Raw genomic sequence first — 21,520 nt, forward strand, 5'->3', positions numbered from 1 at the left:
CAGGTCAGGATTTGCTGGAATTTCAATACCAACTCTCACTTTAACATCAGCTAGCATTTCTATAATCAGTGATTCAATTCCATCAGTAACTAATATTCAGCTAATTTGTTAGTTAATAGTTGAATGAATATTCAGCTAAATTGTTTGATCATCAGTAAGATCATAAGTAAATACAGGATCATTTTCCTCTGGTTGGTCAGACTCAGAGAGCAAAGCCCTGAATTCTATAAGCATGATAAATCATTACTTAAACTTGGGACACCCTAATTATCCCTTCCTTCTCTGCATCTTTCTACCTCTTTTCCCTCCCTCCCTCCCTCCCTCCCTCCCTCCCTCCTTTCCTCCCTCCCTCCCTTTCTTCCTTCCTCCTTCCCTCCTTCCAACTTCCCTCCCTCCCTCCCTCCCTCCATTCCTTCCTTCCTTCCTTCCTTCCTTCTCCCCTTTGCCCCTTCCCCTAACCCATGTCTCTCTGTCTTCCTTCCTTGATATTTCCTGAGGGCCTACTATATACCAAGCAGTATTCCTGGTACTGGGGTTACAGCAGTGAGCAAATAAAATGTTTCTGTTATATTCTGCCTAGCAGGGAGAGAGAGAGACAATTCTAAAAAAAAAATAAAATATAGACTGGGGGTGGGAGGGGATGGGAGTAGTTGCTGATGGGTACTGGGTTTCTTGTGGTGGTAATAAAAATGTTCTAAAATTGATTATGGTGAGAGTCGCATACCCTGGTACATAAACTAAAAACTGCTGAGTTTTATGCTTCACAAAGGTAAATTGTATACAAATTATATCTCAATAAACCTATTATTAAAAACAAAAAAAAATTAGAGTATATCTTAGGATGGCAACTTCTGGGGACAAAAGTAAAGCAATGAAGGGAGAAGACTTGCCATAGTCCGAATGTCTATGCCCCCCCAAATCCATATGTGGAAGCCCTGAGCCCCAATGTGACAGTGTTTGGAGACAGGACCTTTGGCAAATGATTAGGGTGAGAAGAGTCCATGAGTGTGGGTCCTCATGATGGGGTGAGGGGACTTATAAGAAGAGGAATACCTTCCCCCACCCCACCACCCTGTGAGAACACAGGAAGAAGATACCCAGCTGCAAGCCAGGAGGAGAAACCTCACCAGGAACTGAATTGTCTGGCACCTTGATCTTGGACTTCCAGGTCCCCAGCACCGTAAGGAATAAATGTCTGTGTTTTAAGCCACGCTGTCCATGGCATTTCATTATAGTGGCGCAAGCTGACTAAGACGAGGATCTTCAGAGTATTATGACTTTAAATAGAATGGGCACGGAAAGCTTCACTGAGAATGTAACATTTGGGTGAAATGTGAAGGCAGTGAGGGAATGAATCAGAGGGATACCTGGAGGAAGAGCAGTTCAGGCAGAGGGAAGAGTAAGTGCAAAGGTCCTGTGGTACGCCGGCTGCATCAAGCAGGGGCCAGAGAGAGGGTGGAGGAAGATGTCGGGGGTAGAGGGTGTAGGGGATGGAGTGCCTGGGAGCAGCTGGGGACTTTGGCTTTTCCTGTGGGTCAGATAAGGAACCACTGAACCAGAGTACAGAGGAGAGATGTGATCTGACATATGCATTAAGTGGATCTCACTGTGGAACTCAACAGTGGCCAGGCATTTATAGAATATTTACTGTGTGCCAGACACCTTGGCAAACCCTCTTATAAAAGCTGTCAGAATCAAAATAGAATCATTTGTTAAAAACCCTGATGAAGAGAGTCAGGGAAGGCCAAGGGAAGATTCTCATATACAAATGCCTGATAACAAGAACTATCTCAGAAAACCTCCAAAAAAATCACAGCCTTGTACGAAGGCCATGGTAACCTTACACACACACACACACACACACACACACACACACACACACACACCACACAACACACTACTTATATGAAGACATGTGACCAGCAACTGCCAGTCCAACCTTGGACTGGTGCCACCCTAACCTTGGACTGGTGCCACCCTTGTGATTCATTGATCCTTGTAGCCAAGGATAATTATCTTAGAAACAATTTTATAATCCTCCTCCTCATTTTTCCTTTAAAAACCATTGTCCCCCTTTAGCTCCCTGAATACGCACGTAGTATTTCTTTCTGACAATATACTCTGGCATGCAAATTGCATTACAAAGCCTATTCCCAGATAAACATGATTTTCTTTCAGAGAATCTCTTTCTGTTTGTTACTGAGGTTGACACCGTTATGGAGGTGAGCCCATGTAATCACCGCAGCTGCACTCTGGTTATGCATTGGTATTTTCTCTATTTTATAGAAAAGGAAGCTGAGGCTCAGAAAAGCTTAGGAACCTGACTTAATACTGGTGGCAGAAACAAGAAATGTACCAGCTTCAGAGCTCTCACCTTCCCCATGCCACTGGCACTGTTTAGTGCACACAGTAGGCACTCAATAAAAGGTGTCACCCCACTGATTACAAAGTAGTGGCCTGAGGGGTTGGCCTGAGGACAGTGTGTCACTTTGGGCACAGACAGCTGATATGTCCTGAGGCACGAGAGCTGGAGAACCAACATCTACTTACTCAGTTCGGCGATGCTGCCCACGCGCGTGGCCAGCAAGGACTGCTCGATGGTCCGCAGCTCCGACTGGCTGAACATGGGCAGTTCCCCCGGCTTGTTTGACCGCTGTGGGTCTCTGTGAAGATTCAGGCTGTCTGGCAGGCACAGCACCCCTGCAGTTGGAAAGGAGAGAGAATGAAAGGAAAACAGGTTGTTATTTTTCATGTAACCAAGGGAGGAATGCAACATCTCACACAATCTCAAACCATGTCAGAGCTGGTACTGCCAAGAAAGCCAATATAGGAACCAGCACTCTGGATTCCTTTTAGAAATGGATGTCCAGCTATTTGCAAAGGTCTCCTCAAAGTCCTGAATACGGATTTTTACAAGCATGTGGGCATTCGTCTAGACACACTCGCTTCCAAAGGACACAAAACAGCATCCTCTCCTCAGGCCTGGAAGGGTTGCTATCCACTCCTAGTTGCAACTTCTTGTGACTCTGGTGGTCACTCCCCTCGATCTCCCCGTAAAGGTAGCTGTGGTCCCTCAGTGTCTGGGGGGAGCAGTCTCTGCCGAAAATTGCTTCTGAGGGCTCCCTTTGTTTGCTCATCAGATCTAGCTCTGGACGGTCGGGCTGTTATCTGCTTGACAAGGCTCTGGCTTTCTTTGTAGAGCTACATGTCAGGAGGCAGAAGAGTCCCCCTGGGCTTTTGTAACTTGTGTGGTGAATACCCATGGGAAATCCCTAGAATCCAATTATTTTCTTCCCTTCCTTTCCATTCCATAAACATTCAGTAAGAAGCTGAGAACTTACTTGGGTAGATGATTCCGAAATATTCACTCTTTCCTTTGCTACCCCAGCCTCCCTAGGTCGAGTGAATTTCCTTTCTTCTTGAGTTTGGGCTTGACTGCTTGATTTACTTTGGTCAAAGCTATGTTAACAAACATGATGGAGTCAAAAGCCTGAAGAGTGCTTGTAAAATTGAACCTACTCTTTTGCGCCTCTGCCTTGGTCATAAGAAAACCATGCCCTAGGCCTGGCATGGTGGTTCATGCCTATAATCCCAGCAATTTGGGAGGCCAAGGAGGGCAGATCACCTGCGATCAGGAGTTTGAGACCAGCCTGTCCAACATAGTGAAATCCCATCTCTACTAAAAATATAAAAATTAGCTGGGTGTGGGTGGCATGTGCCTGTAATCCCAGCTACTCGGGAGGCAGAGGTTGTGATGAGCCGAGATCGTGCCACTGCACACCAGCCTGGGTGACAGAGCAAGACTCTGTCATAAAAAAAAAAAAAGAAAAGAAAAGAAAAGAAAAGAAAAACATGTCCTGTCTGCAAAGCTGGAGATCTGAAGGTGGGAGATGGAAAGAAAAACATGCCCTGGCTAGCTGGCATGAGAGACACACAGAGAAGATCCACAACTGGCCTGTAGCTTGGAGCTCCCAGCTGCCGGTAAAGACATGTGCTTATTTGGTATGCCACTGAGATAGTGGGATGTTTGTTACTCACCATTATTGTGGTGAAAACTAATGTATACACCTACCAAGTATCCTACTGAGAATACAAGAAACAAGGCAGACATTGTGCTGTGTTTGGGGCTGAGGATATAGTGATGAAGAGAACACACACGATCCCAGTGCTCAGTGAGTTCCCAGTGTAAGTGAAGGAGACACACTGTTATACACATAACCACAAAACCATCTGTTAAATGCTCTACGGTAGGAGAAGATTAGGAATGAAGCAATGTCTTATCAGAGATCTAAAGAACGAGTATTTGTCAATACAGTGGAAGCACTTACTGAGCACCTGCTGTGTTTCCAACCCTGCTGGGCATTTTGGAGATGCAAAATAAGACATATTCAAGTCATTTATAACTGAAGAGATGATACTGGCATGGACAATATCATCTGGAAATAAACTAGTGTCAATATACAAGTGCTAAATAATTTAAACCAACTAGCCGGTGAGGGGAGACAGAATGCCAAAGCCAGTAGTTAAAGTCCACTGGCCTGAACTGCACAATCTCAGCAAAGCCTCCTCCTTCGGAGATGGGCACCTTTGTAAGATGGGTCTGTCACACTCCTGCTCTTGTCCTCACTGCCTGACTGGTGGTTCCAGCCACATGGAGCTACTTACTTTCTCCTAAATGTTTTACCTTCACATCTAACAGAGTGTGAGACAATGGGGTAGGGAACTCATTGTCTAGGTAGGCAACTCATTGTAGGGCAGATGGCTTTTTGTATAAATAAATGATGAATAATGAATAATGGGGCTGGGTACAGTGGCTCACACCTGTAATCCCAGCACATTGGGAGGTCAAGGCAGGTGGGTCATCTGAGGTCAGGAGTTCAAGACCAGCCTGGCCAACATGATGAAATCTTGTTTCTACTAAAAATACAAAAAATTAGCCAGCTGTGGTAGTGGACACCTGTAATCCCAGCTACTCAGGAGGCTGAGGCAGATAAATCACTTGAACTCGGGAGGTGGAGGTTGCAGTGAGCCGAGATCACACCATTGCACTCCAGCCTGGGTGGCAGAGTGAGACTCTGTTTCCAAAAAAATAAAAAATAAAAAATAATGAATAATGGATGAATGATACAGATGATCGTTAGATTTTAATGTTTCTATAATCAGGAAATTAGTCAAGGAATTTTTTTCTATGACTGTAATCCCATCTTGCTTTTTTCAAATATTTTTGACTATGACTCAGAGTAAGAACACATTTTATATCCCAGCCCAGTGCACACAGGTACACATGCGCATGTACACACACACACACACACACACACACACACACACACTCTTCATGTTTTCCATTAAAAATCAATGGAAAGTAACACTGACCCTTACTACATGTGAGGCACTCTCATTTGTTTTCTGTTTTGCTTCTCTTCCATCTTAGTAAGAAAAAATGCTGACTGCAGCAACAAAAGGAGCATCATGATCCACCAATGGGTGGACACGGGCCGTTTGAAAACACTGTGGATGTGACATGGATTCGCCATGTCCTGGGCACTACCTACTGCTGTCCTTCAGGAACTCTCAGCTTTCAGTGAAGACAAGACCTTCCCAGAAATGCTCACCATCCAAGCCCAGCTTCCTGCCTCTCCCTTGACAGCCATGTCACTCTCTTGCTCAGCCCAGGCAGGAACACACTGAGTCATCCTTGCTCCCTCTGGTTTGCCCACCTGCCAAGACATTAAGTCAGAGGCTAAGTCAAGTAGCTGTTGCCACGGCAATGAGTCTTGGGCCAATTCCTCATCTGATGCTCCTGGTGTCTCTGACTCTAATTCAGGAACTTACTACCTCTTAAAGAGCTCACTGCAAAAAGTACTAGATGATCATGACCCACTCCACCATGTGACCCAAGTTTCAGGGTAATGAGACCCTCTAATTAGGAAAAGGGGATGATGGTCGGGGGGTGCTTCACAGCAAAAAAGACTTGAAGTTTGGGTCCTGAATGTTGGGGAGAAGGTTGTCTGATTAATAGTACAGATAACTCACATGTTCTCAACAGGATTTCTTTCTAGGTATTTGCATTATTTGCAGCAAGTCAACAACCCAGGTGTTTTAAAATGTTGCCTCACGTACTGGTTGAGGCCTGAGCAAATGGGACTTGGAGACTGGAACCCAGAGCTTCAATCCTGGCTCTGCCACTCCTCACTGTGTTTGACTTAGGGCTGGTCACAGAACCTCTCTGGACCTTAGTTTCCTCTTCTGTGAAGTGGGGGTGATGATAATGACCTTGTTTCCCTCATTGGACTTCTGGGGATGGGAGTGAGGTATGAGAGTGAAATGAGATCATGTGTATCAAAGTATTCTGCATGTGCTAAGCAAACAGTAGGTTCCCAACATGTGTTAACTGAGAGGAAATTCAGTTAATGCACACTAACCCAGCTTTAGACTACTTTGTCTTTTATCACAAGAATCAACAATTTCCCTGAAATTATTTCTTTTTCTTTTAGAGGGTTATGAAATGTAAATATAATTATTCAAAGAAATATAATTATTAAAAGAAGCTTTGAGAGTTAGATTACAGAGATTTGGGGAATCTGTAATTGATCTATTACACAAAGATTATATACCAGAGTTTAATTTTCTTTTTCCTCATTGAAGACTCTACATGGGGTATACATGTAAACTAGAGTTATTTATTTTTTTGTCTGTGTAAAAATCTGCTTGGTCAAGGTGAAGGTCCTGGCATCATGTTTTAGTGTCAGATGCAGGCTCGAGTTTTGGACTACTTATGAATTTCCATTATTGGAGCCAAGGACAGCCATGGCCTGGTGATTAAGACCCTAATTTAGAAACAGAGGGAACTGAGATTCAAATATAAGTTTGAGTGGATCTAAAGGAAATAATTTCCCTGGAGAGCAAATGAACATAAGCCAGGATTCATAGTGGGCTGGAAGGGTCACGGACTCCCTGAAATTTTGTTACTTTGAATGTGTTGTGCATTTGTCTAAGGGGGAAGTTCATTCAAATTCTCCAAAGAGTTTATGGGTCCTAAAAAAGGGCAAACCAATGCCTTTGATTGTCCACATTCTCATTTATTTAAGGTTTCTCTGCTCTGGGACTGGCCTGGCAGTGAGTTGGGGTAGAATGAGGCAGGCAAGACACCAGCCCTGCCAGAGCTGAGATCCCATCGGACAGCTGCCCTCTGTGCAACTTGGACAAAGAACTTCCTGCTCTCTAGCCAGCTTCTGCATCAGGGAAGAGGGGTTAAACTATCTACTTCATAGGTTTGTTGCAGTGATGAAACAAGATAATATACTTAAAGCCTCTGGCCTATAGAAAGTGCCTGTTAAATACCCTGTTCCCACAAATGTGCAGTTCTGTTTATTTAATGTCTGGATTCAAATGGCCTTGCAGATCATCTTCCCAAAATCTCGTGTGACTGGAGACAGACAACCGTTTGGCAAGGCCACGGTGAACAAACAACATGAGAGCTGCTGCTCTGGGCAGAACCCTGGGCTAAGCATGTTTGGCACTGTCTCTGACAGAGGCCACTGGAGTGCACTGCTGCCTCCCAATGTACCTACCTTTCTAGATGTACGTAGGATGGCCCCTTTGCAAATACGGTGCCCTGACATCCTTTCACTCTCCTCTGGACTTTGCTCTGTGTCTATGTTTTATTATTGAATCTGGGGTACAGGGATGCTATATTAGTCCATTCTCACACTGCTATGAAGAAATATCCGAGACTGCCTGTTCAACCTGTAACTGACAACAGACTCATGGGTGAGCCTGGCCTAGATCAAAGAACCGCCCAGCTGACCCATAGAATACATACAACATGGCTGATGCTTTAAGCCACTGAGTTTGGAGGTAGTTTGTCATGCTGCATATGCACAATATCTAACTGGTACTTATCAGTTATGAAACTGAGAGTTAACTTATTGTCTTAAAATGCTTTTCGCTTTGCCCCATGTTGCTACATAGATCTAGTATTTCTAGGTAAGGTAATTCCCAATTGCCAATTTCTTTTGGGCCTGGCCTAGGGAAGAATCTTCCTACTGCCTAGGGAAGGCAGAGATGGCAAAGATGATAAAATGGCTCTCCCGGGGGTTTCCAGGGCATAGCAAACACATTTCCATCTCAGGGCCATTGCACTTGCTCTGCTCTCTTCCTGAACTCTCTTTTCTTAGGTAGATGCACACTAGGGCTCTCTCTGCTCAAATATCGCTTCCTCAGAAAGACTTTTCTTTTCAATTTTTTTTTTTTTTTTTTTTTGAGACAAGATCTGGCTCCATCGCCCAGGCTGGCATGCACTGGCCTGACGTCGGCTCACTGCAAACTCCATTTCCCAGGCTCAAACCATCCTCCAACCTCAGCCTCTCTAGTAACTGGGACGGCAGGTGCACACCACCACATCCAGCTAATTTTTGTATTTTTTGTAGAGACAGAGTTTTGCCACGTTGGCCAGGCTGGTCTCAAACTCCTGAGCTCTAGTGATCTGCCCTCATTGGCCTTCCAAAGTGCTGGGATTACAGGTGTGAGCCACTGTGCTCAGCCATCAGAGAAACCTTTCCAATTACTTTACTAAAAAATAACACCATACATCGCTCTCCCACCCCCTCACTCTATTTTATTTCTTTTTTATAGCACCTAACACTATGTTATACTATATCAGGTATTATTTGTTAATGTGTTGTCTATCTCCAGCACTAGAGCGTGAGAAACCAAAGGTTTATTTCCCTGTGTGGGGGGGATTATGGTGTAGCAGTAGGGAAGACTAGAAGTAGCAGGTGACTGTATAAGGCTGTCCTGGGGAGGGGCTGACCGTGTAAGCCTTGGTACTCTGGACACAGCTTGGGTGCTGCCTTGTCTGTCTCTGGCTGCAGGAGGAGAGCTACTCTGCTACCCTGCCTGACAAGCTAGACTCGGTCTTCTGTTAAGCAACCCCCAGAATGTAGAGGGGAGGGTCCTGGCACCAGATCTCAGCTTTAACAAAGGGGAAGGAAGCAGCTGGGGTGCAGCAGTGCACCAGCCCTTGAAAAGGCATCGGATGGACCTGGCCAGGTTCGGATTCCCACCTTGCCAGCTTCCAGCTGTGTGGTCAGGGCTCTTGACTAGGCTTCTCTGAGTGTCTGTAAAGTATCAAACACTTTACAGAGAAAACAAAGGAGCTTCTCTCTTGGAGCTTAATTTCTATTCATCTGTCTGCCCCCTAGCATGGCTGGGAGGCTGTAATGAGATAATAGAGACAACCTGGCACAGAGAAGGGGGTCGATAAACGCTTGCTAATAATCTAAGTGAAGGTCTCTGAAACTAAAGATTTAGGAATCCAATAACACAGGCAGTGCCAGGAGGCTTTCGTTTACATTAAATTTATTAAGAAACAAGAGAGGAAATTATCAGATTAAGAAAAAATGTTTGTACACCAGCTTGGAAACCCCTTTTAAGAGACTTGTCAGTGGGAAACAGATTCAGGCTTGGTTTGTTGAAACCATTCCTCTGCGAGAGGCATGCCCACTCCAATTTGGAAAAGCATCTGCATTGGCAGGTCCCAGCCCCAATGATGAGCTCCTTTGGGAAGTGTCCCCGCAGCTCCCAGGCTGACTTGGGGTCACCCTGCTGTGCTGCACAGTGGGCCCTCATCACTGCTATGAGCTGCTGTTTCTCTCACAGTACACTAGTGGGTAGGAGGTCTGTCTCCCTAGCCAGCCTGAAGCCTGTGAGGGCAGGAACACATCCTGTTCCTTGTGGTACTCAGTGTTCATGGTTGAATTAATAAATGATCCACAAATATCTTCATGTTCTTTTCAGAAGGTCACCACCTTAATCTCCACATGTACTCCAAGCTCCGTTCTTGAACTCAAGTCTGAAAATTCTCCATCTTTGTTTCTACATCTTATTTCTTTTGGTGGTTTGGCTTCAGATGGCCTAAGAACCTTCCCTTTCAACGTTATCCAAACAAGATTGTTGGTTACCTTCTTTAGCATCCCTCCTTTTCTCCCACGGGTCAGCCTTTTCTTGCATTATCATTGCAACTTTTCCACAGAGCCCTGAGTGACATCTGCCTCATAGGAGCTTAAGAGGAAAGAGACTCATTCTTCCTGTTTCCCCATCTCTGTATCAGGGAGCTCCTGGGATCTGAAAGGACTTACAAACACCTGCTTCAGTCTCCAACTCCTCCTAAAAGATCCAGGGCACCATTTCAGAACTTCCAGGCATGGAATGGTATTTTAGACCTCCAGCTAGGTCTTGGGTAGCTGTGGAAATGTTACAGGTGGTCAGATTTTGGAGATCAACTGGCATCGAGGAGCATAGGCTGTGGCCTTTGAAAGTTCTCTGAAAAGCATTTCCCTTGTCCCCACACAGTAGTGACGCTCACATGCACAACATCATGTAGTGTGATAAAACTCAGCCCTGGAGTGTAACTAACAGAAACATTGTGTGCTGGAGTTTTCTGAGTAAAGAAATGACCTTTAAGATTTTAATTAACATCATGGCCATAGACCAGGGTAAAATAATAAGGAGGCAGCTTTTTGGTCATTGTCTACCTTGTTCTACATCAAGATGGTCATGTATACTTGCAATCCAAATTCATCCATCCATCCATCCATCCAAGCTTCCATCCATATGTCTGATCATCCTTCAATTAACTGAACAATTTTTTAGCATCTCCTATGTGCTACTCATTGTGCTAAGCAATGGGAAACACAGGAGAAAAAAAAGGAGCTTCTCTCTTGGAGCTTAACTTCCATTCATCTATCTATTAATCTACCATCTACCCATCCATCCATCCATCCACCCACCATCCATCTGCCTACCCACCCACCCACCCATCCATCCACTTACTCACCTACTCACCTACCCATCCATCCATCCATCCATCCATCCATCCATCCATCCATCTTTCTACCCTTCTGTCAATCTACTCAATATAATGTGCCAGATTAGGACTATAATGAAAATTAAGACATAGACCCTGCATTTAAGAAACTCTTAATATAGTGGAATAGGTACACATGTTTACGAGTGTTACAAGTACTCTAAGAAAAGTCCATCCATGCTACACTGATGGCACAAACAGAAATTGGATATTCCACCTGGGTGGTATGTAAGGAAAGCCTTCATTGATGAGCTGACCTAGGATGCTTGAAAGATGAGCTGATGGTCATTAGATGACCTGGCTGGGGCGTGGGAAAGAGGAGGGCAGAGGGAAGCCCAAACTGGCGGGAGCAGCAAAAGCCAAGGCACAGAGGCAAAAACCAAAAAAACTCATGGTGCATTGTGGGGATTGCAAGAAGCTGGCCATGGCTGGCGCACTGGGTTGAAGGAAATCCCCATGAGGTGAGCGGGGACCAGATCATGGAGGGGAGCACTGAGGGACTCATGTGCTTTGCTGAGGGGCTTGTTAATCATTGGGCAGAGGCAGCTGAATCCCTTGGGAACCAATTCTGGTGCCTCTGTGAGGTCAGGATTCATTGCTGGTGTTCTGGCTAGAATAACCATCAGAGGGAGGGAGTCAACGGGAGGGATGACAGAGGCAGAGAATGGCATTCTCTGCTCAGGCTGCCAGCAGATCCAGACCAGCACATCACTCCAGATCATTCTTGGCCTCTCAGACCTCCTAGACTCAGAATGTTGCCTGTGCATCTTTTCTGGCTTAGCAGACGTCTCTAACTTGATTTCTGCTTCCCTGGACTCTCAACACCTACCTATTCCTTCCTTATCTCTGCTGGTGCCTCTAGAGATCAACCGGTCCCTTAGGTATGGGTGAGCAGGACACCTGGCTGTATCCTCCTCACTCCTCAGCACTCTCATGAGCACCTCCATCCCAGACTGACCTTCTGCTTCCCTATCAACATGCTGAGATAATGTGATGCATCAGAAGTTGGCCTCTTTACACCCTCTCTTCACTGCCATCTTGAATATTCATTTTAAAAATGTAAGCTATTTTCAAAATATGAATCACAAAGTTATCCATGCCTATTTTTAAAACTTCAATAATAAGAAAGGGATAAAACAGTACACTGAAAGCAACTTCTTTTCCTGTCCTTGTGCCTAATCCCACTCGCCAGAGGCAACCCTTATTATTAATTTCTTGTGTAAGATTCCAGAACTTTCTATGTATTCTCATGGATGAATCCATTCACTGACTCAACAAATATTTATCAAGTACAAACAATGTGCAGGTTCTACAAGGGATAAAGGTATGAGAAAAACACCACACAAGCCCTAGCCTCATAGAGCTTCAAGTCTAGCTGGGAGGACAAACACACATCAAATAATCCCACAAAGAAATGTACAAACACAAGCATGTAAAAGACCATGAGAAAAGTACCTGTATCTACACCATTCCCTAACCAGTGTCAAAGCTGGAAAATGGTATCTAATTTGATTTCATGTAAATGTAAGAAAGATCATTTTTTCATGGTTATTAACATCTGTTTTCCTTTGTGCGTGGCTTTTGTATAGTTTTCTATAGAAATATCAAATTCTTATTGGTTTGTGAAAGTCCTTTCTATATTAAGGAAAAAATCCCTTTGCCTGACGATGTGTCATGCACACATATTGTCCCAGTTTTTCATCTGCCTTTTGAGTGTGCTTTCAGTATGTTTCTAGTAGAGTATTTTTGTTTAATGCAGACCAAGTTATCAGTCTTTCTCTTTATGAGTTCTGAGTTGCGGTTTACATTCAGAAAGCCCTCTTCCTATTCAAGAGTTATTAAAATTTTAACCCTAATTTCTTCTGGCAATTTTAGTTACATTTTTAATATTAAAACTTTGGGTTGCAGAATGCATATACACTATTGGTGGGAATGTAAATTAGTTCAATCATTGTGGAAGACAGTGTGGTGATTTCTCAAAGACCTAAAAACAGAAATACCATTCAATCCAGCAATCCCATCACCAGGTATATACCCAAAGGAATATAAAGCATCCTATTATAAAAACACACGCATGCCTGTGTTCACTGCAGCACTATTCACAATAGCAAAGACACGGAATTAACCTAAATACCCATCAGTGGTAGACTAGATAAAGACCATGTGGTACATAATGCTCCATGGAATACTATGCAGCCATAAAAAAGAATGAGGTCATGTCCTTTGCAGGAACATAGATGGAGCTGGAGACCATTATACTTAGCAAACTAACATGGAAACAGAAAATTAAATACTACATTTTCTTACTTATAAGTGGAAGCTAAATGATGAGAACACATGGACACACAGAGGGGAACAACACACACCGGAGCCTGTTGGAGAGTGGACGGTGGGAGGAAGGAGAGGATCAGGAAAAATAACTAATGAATACGAGGCTTAACACCTGGATGATAAAATAATCTGTACATCAAACCCCCAATTAAAAAAAACAACTTTGATCTGTCTGGCCTGAGGTAGGGATCCAGGTTTTGTTTTTGTTTTCCCCAAGTAGCTAACCAGTTGAGCCAATATTTGCTGAATAATCCACCGTTTCCTCGCTGATTTAAAATAATCCCACTTCACCATGTGCTTTATCTCCAGATACAGCTGAGAACACAGTAATACCTCCTATGTTATCCACTGGTCTAGCTCTTTTCGGTGTCAGAACCACACTGCTTAATTATTGTAGTTTCACAAATGCTTTAAAATTAGGTAGGGCTGGTCCTAACTCATTACCTCTCCTTTTTGAAAGATATTTTGGGGCTATTTTTTAAGCTATTTATTTCCCAGATTAATTTTATTTCTGATTCATTAAGCATCTGAATATGGTTCAAATGGTGAAGGCAGTCACACTAGAAAGGGAAGAGGAAGGTGATGGGCAGTTAGGGGTGGCTAGGAGGTATATACACATTTAAGAAAACTTTGGACTCACTATTGAGTATACATGATGTTCCGTGAAGTGAATTTAGCTGCACCTCTTCCTGTGACCAGCTCTCCACTTCTGTGTCTCACTGAGACTTGTTTAATAAACACAAGCTAAATTAATGAATGAGTCCTGGGTAGAGTTCTTGGTTAAAAAAAACAGTGTCAAAGAAAGGTGTTAATACCAGATGAGCACCCCACTGAGGATTTCTGCTTGGTATAGAAGTCAAATGGGGTGAAAAAAATGGAGAGACTTCACACCAGCTGTCAGAGGCATTTTATGCCAAGGACAAGCATTCACATTTGTCTTGTCGCATGGATGTCTCGAAACCACTTCCAGGTAATAGCAAGGATACCCTCTATAGTGGAAGCTGGAGTTACCTGGCAGGCTTCCAACTGAATATCCCTTTCCAGTAGAACTTCTGCAGAGTACAAGGATCATTTATATTCATAATGAAAGCCCCTAGGGCCTGGAAGATCCTGAGTCACCCAAGAAAGAAAAGATTAAATCATGTTCAACCAAGGCTTCGTGTTAAGTGTATTTTAATTGTTTTCTAAGTCTTCAAAGACTGATTATCTTTAATTAAACAGCCTAGTGACTACAGACGTATTTATTTGATATGATACAGTGGGAACTGTTCACTAGAATGTTTAATAAGTTGAAATACCTTGTGGCTGACCACATGCAATGACAGAGAGGGGTGTGGTGTGGTGTGTGTGGCGGGGTGTGTGTGTTTTACGGGCATAGAGGAGATTAGGCCAAGTTTGAGAGCTGACTAAATGCTGCTGTTAACGTAGTGTAGATGTTAATGGCACATAAAAGCATAAATCTGCCATTTGCAGCCAGGCATGTGCACGTAGATATAAAGAACTAATAGGCCCTTCACAATCCATCGAAAATACAAAGATTACTAAATTGGCTTTTAAAAACATTAGGATCCCATTAGGCCAAATTCAGGAGCCGATTACAGAGTAAAATAAACCACAGGAGGACGCTGAATTCTCCTTTGTCATTGCTGTTTAAAGTTACTGCAAGTTCCCAAGGCCATGGGCCCTTGGGGGAGGGAGCACGAAGCCCTTGCTGGGGAAGCCAGGTCCTACCCAGCCGAGGAGGAAAACAGGGATGCTTCTGGGGACAGACTTTCTCCTAGCACCTGTTCTGGGACTCGCATCAAGGACTATATGAAAGTAGCCCAGATGTAACTCAATATTTCTCAATCTTTTATTATCTGCCCTTCCACCCCAAGAAGCCTTTTTGGACATTTTCTTCCCTACCCCTCCATCACCACTCCACCGTATTAACCATGTCTGTTTTTCATTTCCTTCTCTTTTTTTGAGATAGAGTCTTGCTCTGTCGCCCAGGCTGGAGTGCAGTGGCGCAATCACGGCTCACTGCAGCCTCGACCTCCTGGGCTCAAGTGAGCCTCCCACCTCAGCCTCCTGAGTAGCTGAGACTGCAGGCGTGCACCACCACACCTGTCTAATGTTTGATTTTTTGTAGAGATGGGGTCTTATCATGCTGTCCAGGCTGGTCTCAAACTCCTGGACTCAAAGGATCCTCCCACCTCGGCCTCCCAAAGTGCCGGGATTACAGGTGTGAGCCACCTTACCTGGCCTTAAGCATTCCTTTTATTGTCTGTATTCCAGTGCTTTGACATCTGGGGCCTTGCTGATCCTAGAGGGCAGTCCCCAGGATTGGCCCCACTCAGAGTTAGCCAATTCCTAGGGATAGTAAATAACCTGCCAGCAAGCAAACTTTTCAAATGCAAACCAACCCATCCAGAGCCCACATTCCAGCCACCTCATCTGTGGGGGTGTCATACTTTGGGCCACCAGCCACCTGCCCTAATCTCTCCAGGGCCAGGCACCAGACAACTAGAGACAGTCCCTATGCCTCAGAGCCTGCTGAAATTATCCTAAGTAGCTAATCCTAAACCTGCATTCTCTGCCTCACCTGTTCCTTCCCTCGGAAGCTATAATAGAGGCTCTTGCCCACGGTTTCCTTCTGCCCCCTGACCAAGCCTGGTGCTTCCGTATGCTACCCTATAAGGCCCAGTGTGTCCCTTCCTCTTGGGAACTCTAAGTAACAAACTCTCTTCTCAATGGTAATTGTCTCCTGATTCATTGGCCTTACTGCACTTCAAATTTTCTATCAAGACACTAATTTAAAGCAGTAGTCCCCAACCTTTTTAGCACCAGGGACCGGTTTTTTGGAAGACAATTTTTCTGCTGACAGGTGGGTTGTGGGGCCAGGGATGGTTTTGGGATGGAACTGCTCTGCCTCAAATCCTCAGGCATCAGATTCTCATAAGGATCATGCAAGCTGGATCCCTCGTGAGCACAGTTCACAGTAGGGTTCATACGCCTGTGGGAATCTAATGCTGCAGCTGATGCGACAGGAGGCGGAGCTCAGGCTGTAACGCTGGCTCACCCGCTACTCACCTCCTCCTGTGTGGCTCAGTTCCTAACAGGCCACAGACCTGTACCAGCCCGTGGGCTGGGGTTCGTGAACCCTTGATTTAAAACATTCCACCTCATGAAATTTTAATATTGTGAATATACTGTATATACGTGTATGTACTGTGGCCCTTTTGAGGGTCACAAACCATTCTAATACCCACATTTTGAGGGGGTCTTAAGAAACAACTTTCACCCTGGTGGTGGTATATTGCCTCAAATCCCATTAAGAATGCATGAGAATAGTGTGAGTTTTTTCTTTTCTTTCTTTCTTTCTTTTTTTTTTTTTTTTTTTGAAACACAGTTTCACTCTTGTTGTCCAGGCTGGAGTGCAATGGAGGGATCTGGGCTCACTACAACCTCCACCTTCTGGGTTCAAGCGATTCTCCTGCTTCAGCATCCCGAGTAGCTGAGATTACAGGTGCTTCCCATTACACGCAGCTAATATTTTGTATTTTTAGTAGAGATGAGGCTTCATCATGTTGGCCAGGCTAGTCTCAAACTCCTGAACTCAGGTGATCCACCCGCCTCAGCCTCCCAAAGTGCTGGGATTACAGGAGTGAGCCACCATGCTCGAGAGTTTAAAAAAATGGGGAGTTTAAAAAAATACCAAGGCTGTCTGGGCACGGTAGCTCACACCTATAATCCTAGCACTTTGGGAGGCCGAGGTGGGCAGATCACTTTAAGTTCAGGAGTTCGAGACCAGCCTGGCCAACATGGTGAAACCCCGTCTCTACTAAGAAAACCCACAAAAATTAGCCAGGCGTGGTGGCACATACCTGTAATCCCAGCTGGTCAGGAGGCTGAGGCACAAGAATCTCTTGAACCGAGGAGGCAGAGGTTGCAGTGAGCCAAGATCCTGACACTGTACTCCAGCCTGGGTGACAGAGCGAGACTCCATCAGGAAAAAAAAAAAAAGAGTACCAATGCCCAGTCCTACCCCAGACCAATTAAACAAGAATCTCTGGGGACAGCAGTGGTATTTTTTCAATGATCTCTATGGTAATTCCAATGTACATCCAGGTTGAGAACCTCTGAGTTGACTCAAATCACAGTTTCTGCCCCATTGCTGCCCCTCACCAAGCCCGGCCACAGCACATCACATTTGCTGTACAGACTAGAAAAACCACAGGGTAAAACCAAATGACTCAGGGCTCCATGGTGTTTCCCAGCTATGGAAGCTCTATCTCATTTGATCCCAGACATGTGCTTGTACTGTTTTTTTTTTTCCACAATAGGCAGCTCACACGTGAACAGGTTTTCTTTCTCTTTTTTTTTTTTTTTTTTTTTTTTTTTTTGACAGAGTATTCTTCTGTTGCCCAGGCTGGAGTGCAGGGGAAAGATCTTGGTTCACTGCAACCTCCACCTCCTGGGTTCAAGTGGTTCTCCTGCCTCAGCCTCCTGAGTAGCTAGGATTACAGGCATGTGCCATAACGCTCGGTTAATTTTTTTGTATTTTTAGTAGAGACAGGGTTTTACCATATTGGTCAGGCTGGTCTCGACCTTGTGATCCTTCTGCCTCGGCCTCTAAAAGTGCTGGGATTATAGGCATGAGTCACTGCGCCCGGCCCTTTTTTTCATTTTTGAGGTGGAGTCTCACTCTGTCACCTAGGCTGAAGGGCAGTGGTGAGATCTCAGCTCGCTACAACGTCTGCCTCCCAGGTTCAAGTGATTCTCTTGCTTTAACCCCCTGAAAAGCTGGGACTACAGGCGCATGCCACCACACCAGGCTAATTCTGTTTTTTTTTTTTTTTTTTTTCTTCCGGAAATGGAGTATTGGCCAGGAAGGTTTTGAACTCCTGCCTCAAGCAATCTGCTTGCCTTGGCCTCCCAAAGTGCTGGGATTACAAATGCGAGTCACCGTGCCCAGCCATTCTCCCCCTGGTTTTTCTACTGGCAGCATCTCTACCTGTTCTTCAAGGTACAACTTATATGCCACTTCCTCCGACAAGCTGCCTCGATGGCTGGGATCCCGACCTCTTCTCCTCCTTACGGAGTGTCCAAATCCACCCAGGTTGCAGCAAGATAATAATAATACCGATGAAAACCAGACTTTATATGGCACTTACTACGAGCCAAGTGCTATCAATGTTAATGCTTTACATGCATTAACTATTCAAATCCTTACAACATGTCTCTGCAGTTGCTGTTATTATTATTGCTATTATTTATTATCATTTTACAGATGATGAAACTGAGACACAGAGAGGTTAGGTTACTTCCCCAAGGTCACACAGCTGGCAATAGGTAGAGCTGGGACTAATCTGTTTTACTTCAGAGTTTGTGCTGCAGGGAAAGGCAGGGGCCAAGTCAGGAAAGGGCTTATAAGATGTTGAAAAGTCTAGATTTTATTCTAAGACTGATGAAGAGCCACTTAAAGGCTCTAACAGAGGCAAGAGAAATAATCTGGGCACAGAGTTAACAAAGGCTGGGCTACAGTCCTCTGGGCGGCAGAAGCCAGTAGCCAGGCCGGGTGGGAGCACAGCTTCTCGGAATGGAGTCTGCTTGTTGCCTGCAGGAGAATCAGTCTTGGGTGCTTTTTAAAAAGGTGTATTCTCACGTGCAGCCAGGATGGAGGACCCCTGTTCTACGCAGTAGTGGCCTGAGCAGGGCAAAGATGCGATTCCGGTAGAAGGCAGGGATGAAGAGTCGGGGGGAACCAGCTCAGAGCCTTTAGTGACTTGTCTAAGGTCACACTGCTGATACACATGGCAGCTAGGGCTCGAACAGACTTTGTATCCCAAGTGAGGCACTGTGTTCATAATGACCAGCAGTCACAGCTAATGGAGAGACCGCTCGGAAGACAGTGAGGACAGCAGCCTGTCTTGGTTGCCTGGAAGCATCTTTGAGACTAGATGGTTGAAAGCAGGTGAAGGCAGCCTGGGGGTGTGCACGGGGAAGCACCGTCCAGACAACAAAGAGGTCACGGGGGCCCAGGGAAGGGGCAGCAGGGTGCTCGCCACCCCAGTCCTGGGAGCGGGCACAGGCTCTTTCCTCACCTGTGGCAACTCTCAGCAGAGAAGCCAGGCCTCAGCAGCAGCAGGCTCCACAGCAAACAGTCCTTGTGAGATGGTTCGGCTCCGTGTCCCCATCCAAATCTCATCCGAATTGTAGTTGCCACATGTCAGGGGAGGGACCTGGTGGGAGGTGATTTCCCCCATGGCTGTTTCCCCCACGCTGTTCTCCTAATAGTGAGTACGTTCTCATGCAATCTGATGGTTTAAAAGTGTTTTGCAGCCAGACACAGTGGCTCAGGTCTGTAATCTCAGCACTTTGGGAGGATAAGGTGGGTGGGTCACTTGAGGACAGGAGTTTGAGACCAGCCTGGCCAACATGGCAAAACCTGGTCTCTACTAAAAATACAAAAATGAGCTAGGTGTGGTGGTATGTGCCTGCAGTCCCAGTACCTGGGAGCTGAGGCAGGAGAACAGCTTGAACCTGGAAGGCAGAGGTTGTAGTGAGCCAAGATGGTGCCACTGCACTCCAGCCTGGGTGACAGAGTGAGATTCTATCTAAAAATAAAAAATGGTTTGGCAGTCCCCCTAACCCCTCTTGCCACCATGTGAAAAAGGCTCTTGCTTCTCCTTCACCTTCCACTGCGATTGCAATTATGTTTCCTGAGGCCTCCCCAGCCGTGCAGAACTGTGAGTCAACTAAACCATTTTTTTCATAAATTACCCAGTTTAGGTAGTTCTTTATAGCAGTGTGAAAACAGATGAATACACAGGGCAAATTTGTGAGTTAATTTATTAGAGATCCTTTGTGCTGGTTAGGTGAGAATTTTTACAATCTGAAGTTTGCACACAGACACACACACACACACACACACACACACACACACACAGAGCGAGCCTCCCTCTCTGTGTGTCTCTCTGCATGTATAATCAAATGGCTTCTAGCACACAGCACTGTGCCATCGAGAAAAATGACACAATTTTTGCCCAGGGTCATTTCTTCACAGATGTGATTAACCATTTTGAAAGTTTACACTCTGTTATTTAGAACCAGTAAGTTATGAAATCACAGGCCTTGAATGCTGGGAAGTCTTGGACAATGCCAAATCCAGCTCCCCCGAGTCAGCCACTAACATTTCCTGAGTGCCTACTATGTGCCAGGACCTGGGCATGAGAGGGCAATGGTTCCTCCTTCCAAGAGTTTGCAGCTAAACTCTTTTATCTCAGAGTTGAGAAAAAGACCCAGCGAGGCTAAATAACTATCCTGAGGGATCACTGACTTGGTTTAACTCCATTTCTAGATGATGACTACTTTCAGCCACTTTCAGAAATGATTTACCAATTTTGAAAGAATCAGATACAGCTATGATCCTAACATGGCATGGTCAGCATTATAATGGTCCCCAAAGATGTCCAGTGTCCTAGTCCCCAGAACCTGTGAATATGCTATGTTACATGGCAAGAGAGGGTCAAGGTAGTGGATGGAATTAAGACTGCTAGTCAATATCACGGTAGTGTCTGCCAGGTTTTCCCATTGTAAAGGTATTTTTCCCCGTTAAAATTAAAAAGTGATTTATATAAATAAATCTATTTTTCATTTAACTTGAAAAACAATAAAGTCTGGTAACCATCTGACATTGGGATAGATAGAGTATCCTGGGTTTTCCAGGTGAGCCCCATGTAATCACAAGGGCTCTTTAAACCTTGAAGAGGGAGGTGGGGGATTCAGCGTCAGAGTGATGCAATGAGAGAAAGACCTCACTGACCGTTGCTGGCTTTAAAGATGATGGGTCCATGAGCCAAGGAATGTGGATGGCCTCTAGAAGCTGGAAAAGGCATGGAAATGGATTCTAATTTTAGCTCCATGAGACGCATTTCAGACTTCTGACCTCCAGCATTGTGAAAGAATAAATTTCTGTTGTCTTAGGACCCTAAGTTTGCAGCGATGAGTTCTAGCAGCAGCCACAGGAAATGAATATGCTCTGAAATGAGACTGAGCTTCACGAGGCTCCTCGGGGTGCTGGGGGGCCTGATGGTGTCACTTTGAAATGAGCATCACTTATCTTCCTAGAAGTCCAGACATCTAATTTCACTTTAAAACTCGGGATCTGTTTTCAGTCAAGTCACCTTCCTCAGCCTTTGCCTTTTTTCCCCTCTGGGTAAATTCCAGAATTTAATGCAGAAATAAAGAGATGACCAAAGAATGCCATTTCTCCGAACTCTCTTCCTTGTAACTCCCCTTCGCATCTGAATCATTTTCTCTGGCATTTTATTTTCAGAA

The 21,520-nt window shown here is 44.9% G+C and overlaps 1 protein-coding gene across 3 annotated transcripts in view; it reads right to left on the reverse strand.

Annotated features, from left to right (window-relative positions):
* The window catches only part of ABTB3 (ankyrin repeat and BTB domain containing 3), a 345,548-nt gene that overhangs the window by 141,509 nt on the left and 182,519 nt on the right, over window positions 1-21,520 (reverse strand). For all 3 annotated transcript variants that reach the window (XM_039472338.2, XM_039472337.2, XM_074402288.1), the window contains exon 2: window positions 2,551-2,700. In XM_039472338.2, coding sequence (XP_039328272.1) covers window positions 2,551-2,700 — 150 coding nt within the window. The remainder of the gene's footprint in view (window positions 1-2,550; window positions 2,701-21,520) is intronic.

Source organism: Saimiri boliviensis, chromosome 7 (genome assembly GCF_048565385.1).
Source record: "Saimiri boliviensis isolate mSaiBol1 chromosome 7, mSaiBol1.pri, whole genome shotgun sequence".
Classification (NCBI taxonomy): Eukaryota; Metazoa; Chordata; class Mammalia; order Primates; family Cebidae; genus Saimiri; species Saimiri boliviensis.